This window comes from Corvus brachyrhynchos, unplaced genomic scaffold, assembly GCF_000691975.1.
Source record: "Corvus brachyrhynchos isolate BGI_N302 unplaced genomic scaffold, ASM69197v1 scaffold79, whole genome shotgun sequence".
Classification (NCBI taxonomy): domain Eukaryota; kingdom Metazoa; phylum Chordata; class Aves; order Passeriformes; family Corvidae; genus Corvus; species Corvus brachyrhynchos.
In genome coordinates this window covers 316777-321183 of record NW_008240023.1, presented here as the reverse complement: position 1 = coordinate 321183, position 4407 = coordinate 316777, and the positions used below count along the sequence as shown (strand labels likewise).

General features: G+C 47.6%; 1 protein-coding gene across 1 annotated transcript in view; it reads right to left on the bottom strand.

Annotated features, from left to right (window-relative positions):
- Window positions 1–474: 474 nt before the first annotated feature.
- NDUFA10 (NADH:ubiquinone oxidoreductase subunit A10) overlaps window positions 475–4407 on the bottom strand; it is a 41668-nt gene continuing 37735 nt past the window's right edge. Inside the window, exon 10 of the mRNA XM_017743397.1 lies at window positions 475–906. Coding sequence (XP_017598886.1) covers window positions 838–906 — 69 coding nt within the window. The 3' untranslated portion in view covers window positions 475–837. The remainder of the gene's footprint in view (window positions 907–4407) is intronic.

The window sequence follows — 4407 nt, the reverse complement described above, 5'->3', positions numbered from 1 at the left end:
CTGGCAGCACTTCCCCGCAGCGACCGAAGCAGGGAGCCCCGTGCTGGAAATGCAACATTAACTGCAGCCTAAATCTGGACAGTGTTGCTTGAACCAACGCCAAGGTGCCTCATTTCTGTGACTAACTAATACCAAATGAATCATTTCTGTAATAAAACCCCTCCAACTTGGATTTTCAGGGACTCGCAAAAATAATAATTACACTTGTCTTTTATACCCAGCAAACATTTGGCTCTACAGTGGAATCAAAGCAAGAAGCTGTGAGTACAACTGTTGGCAATTAATTTGAATATTTTTTATAACTTTAAGCAGAGACTTTTGCTTAAAGAGAGACTTTTTGTATGAATTGAGATCACTTATTTCCATCTCTCAATGAACTTCTTATGTTTTGCTGAGGTCCAGCCAGTGCCTTTCAGAACAGTGTTGTTGCTTCTAATGAACCTCATAAAACACCATGCATGACAGAGCAAGAAATTAACTTTGTGAGAGCCAGGAGGGTACAGGTTTAATTTCTCTTGATTCAGCAGAACAACAATAATCCTGGACAATAATGTGCCACAGTCTTGAGGAAGAGGAAGTTCAACTCTGTTGTTAAGCCTGTCCCAGCTCACTTGGCTATCCTGCACTGACTATCCAACATCCCTGAGTTCCTCAGGGACAAACAAACCGGAATAAAGTGGTTTTCCTTCTGGGAGTCTGCTCCCTCCTACTGGAGATGGTCTAAGCAGTGTTTCCTCGGCACTACCCAAGTGATGTGGAGCAGGTGGGCTGAACGTGGCTCCTCTTCCCTCAGGTTCTGTGGTCCATCCATGGCCAGGGCTGCGACAGGAACGGACTTCATTTCAGCCAGATCCACTTGTCCCCAACATCAGCGTTGTAGCCTGCCTTGTACTTGCGCCCAGGGAGCTGAAGGAAGCAGAAAAGCTCAGTCACAACACTTGGCACTCCCCACACAAAGTTCTGAGGCGCCTTGTGGGATCTACAGAACATGAAAACCTGCTTTTGCATTGTAATGATAAAACTTACTGCAAAATCAGTCTCTCGGAAAAGGCTGAGCTGTGCAGCTGAAGGAGGGGCTGCAAAAACCACTCTGTCATAATACAGATGTGAAAATGAGGCCAGTGATTTCAGCACCATATTCCACCTGGCTTCATCCAACTCCTCCCCAGCCTGAGTGAGATGGCTCCCCTACCTGGGTCCTGGAGGAGAGGCACTGGATCTCATTCCAAAATAGGCACACGCGTTATTAAATACATGAAACGCTTCGTGCATGAGATACTGAGTTAATTACCACATTAAATTAAGCCGTTCAAATGAAGCTGCACATTCAGCCTTCGAGAGCTGAACTTAACTCCATTAAAGCAACAGCAGTATCTGCCTGTCTTCATCAGCAAAGCCAGGAACCACTTTCTGATGGAAAAACCCCAAAGATTTTTGAAGCCTTCACCCAAAATATTAAGGGTATTAAGCCTGTGAGTCTCAGTGCTGAAGCAGCGCCCTTTGGAAGGCACTGACCATGACCTGAAATGCCAGAGATGGTGAGATCCCAGTTCCAAAAGCAGAATCCATCTCCAGAACACCTATTCCTACATCCAGGAATGAAAAAGAAAACGAACAGAACATCTTAGAGGCTCCAATACTGGACCCCAGAAGCAAAGCACCATAAAAAAAAGCCAGTGAGTTTGGTGAGAAAGCCTGAAGCCAGCAAAGATGCTGTAATAAAACTCTTCCTTTAAAAATGAGCTATCTGCTGGCAGCCTCTCCAAATAATCAAGCACAGATCATCTGCTCTGTCTCCACACAAACACTGGTTTCACACAAGACCCCAGACTTGTCCCGAGGATTTTTCCTCTCCAAAAAACCATGTGAGAGTATCCTGTTGGAGAGAGCTGCCCCTGCAGAGAGAAGCAAGATGCAGTCTTGATAAAATCTATACTCAGGCCGCAAAAATGAGCTGTATAATAAAAATGAAGCCTGTTGTTTTGAGGAAGGAGAGTTGTGTTTTTATTCACTTGAATGTCAAAAAACAAGACACTTCTTTGCCTAAAAAGCAAGCTGATAGAAGACTTGACCTGCTCCATAAGACACTCCCTGCCCTGCCTTGTCACAAACCGTTTGTGATCAGTTTGTCTGAGGTTTTTCAATTAATGTCTTGTCTAAACATCGGCAGAAACCTCACAGTCCTGTTGAGAGTTCCCCCCACTGAGCAAAGAGGAGATGGGAGATGAAAATAAATGATTTCTATCTCTGCCCCAAGAATTTCCAGCGGTGAGCCAGGGAGGACATGAGACCTGCTGTGACCAGCCTGTGACACAAAAACGGCTCTCCCTGGTCCTCTCCAGGCAGCACATAATTGGCCCTTTGATACTTGAAGAGATTCCCAGATAAGTAGATTATTAAAGCAACAGGAGATCTCTGGGAAAATACAGGAGTTTACAGTTTTGTTTCTGGGCACATCTGCCCTCTTTAAAAATCTACAGTATCAGCCCCTACAGAACTCAAATTCGTTGTCCAAAACAAATTCCCTGTGTGCCTCTGGTTAAAGACGTGCAAGACATCAAAGCAAGCGTTATAATAAGTATTCATCCATAACTCCATCAGTCACAGTGGGCCTTGGCAAAGGCAGGAGAGTTGGGGGATTTGTTACAGCTAAGCTTTCAAAACAGCAAAACAACAATCAAAAAAAAACCAACAAAAAGGGAAGAGGGAAGCAGAGTAAACAAGTCCCACATTACCTAGGAAGCAGGAGGATGTGAATTGATGTTCTGTGCACAAGTGCCACAGACCAATTCTCCAGCTGTGCTCTTCAAATCCCCCATTGCACAGCTGTGACCAGGGTGAGGGGGCTGCATGCTTTGAAGAGGGCAGGATTTTGCAGGCCACAGCAAAGAGGAGTGGTAGGAGCACCAGGGGAGATCTGGGGATGCAGGGCAAGGGGCAGCATGGGCTGCTTCTGGTTAGGCTGGTGCTCTAAAGTGCACCCAGCTGAAACTCCCAGGCTGTTCTTGGCCAGCACCAGGGGAGGGATGGGAACAAACAGCCAGCCCTGAGGCTGCTGGGTTTGTCCAGGCTGGGCAGTCTGGCTGCAAGAGACGATGGAGAGGAGATAGGAAAAAGCTCTGACTTGCCAGCAGCTGAGACAACAGAGAGGGGCTGAATATCCACCTTCTCTTGCAGTACGAGATCCATGGAAGTGTCCCAGGCCATCTTGGAGCACCCTGGGATAGTGGAAGGTGTCCCTGCCCATGGCAGGGGGGCTGAGATGAGCTTTAAGGTCCCTTCCAACCCAACCCACGATTCCACGATTTTATGGTAACAGAGATCCCACCAGGCAACCCCAAGAGCTCCCCCACATCCCTGCAGCAGGAGGCAAGGCTGAGCTCCTGCCAGGTCACCAAGGAACAGATTTTTCCACTCCATGGAAATTGAGTGAGAATGAAGCCCTGGCCTGCTGCATTACACTGCACAGAGCCCCAAAGCTGGCAGCGAGGATTATTTCCAGAGGGATGTGATAAAATCCACCACACGGAGCATGAAACTCCTGAAATGAGCTGTACCCAAAGGTAGAGCCAGCTCCAAGGCAGCAAACTGCTCAACTTTAAAAGAGCATTAGGAACAGAGAGGAAAACAAGACCGTCTCATCAGTTAAATTAAGAACCTGCCACAGAAGTGTCTGTCAAATCTATAAACATGATGAAAAGCCCTATAAAGTGGCAGAGGCTGTGGAGGAGCAACAAGCAGCTCCAGCCAGCTGTTTGCTCTGCGCCGTGGCTGCTCCGGATCGTTCCGCACCGGGCATGTGCAGGTAGAGCTCTGGAGAGCTTTAACCACCTGGAAAGGTTGTTTAGGAGCCCGCCTTGTTTTCCAGCCTTTGGGGAACAAAAGGAATTGCCGTTTCTGCCTTCTATTCCTGGGCTGCTCTGTGCTAATGGCTGGGCTGCACAGCTCCAGGAGCTCTATAAATAGCCTGCTTGGAGCAGCGCTGATCAAAGAGCACTTAAAAGCAGAGTCATTACTCTGCAAGCTCGGGCTCATTCATCAATACCCCAAGCTCATCCTTCAGTGGCTGGTTATAACAGCCATAATAATAGCCCCTTCCATCACTGCTGGGAGCAGATGACTGCTTTTTGCAGGAGAAATCCTCGCTTCCAAACGTTTGGCAGTGCTGTAGGCACACAGCTAAAATCTGAGAGAATCCGGGAACGTGGGGCTTCAGATGCTGGCTGGATCCTGGGAGGGTTTGGTTCCTGATTGCTCCTTATTATTCCTGCCTTGGTTCCTCTCCACAGAGACCCAAAAGGAGGCTGTAGCAGCCAGGTAGGGTCAATCTCTCCTCCCAAGTGACAAGAGGAAACAGCCTCAAGATGCATCAGGGAATGTTGAAACTGGGTATTAGGGCATGAATCA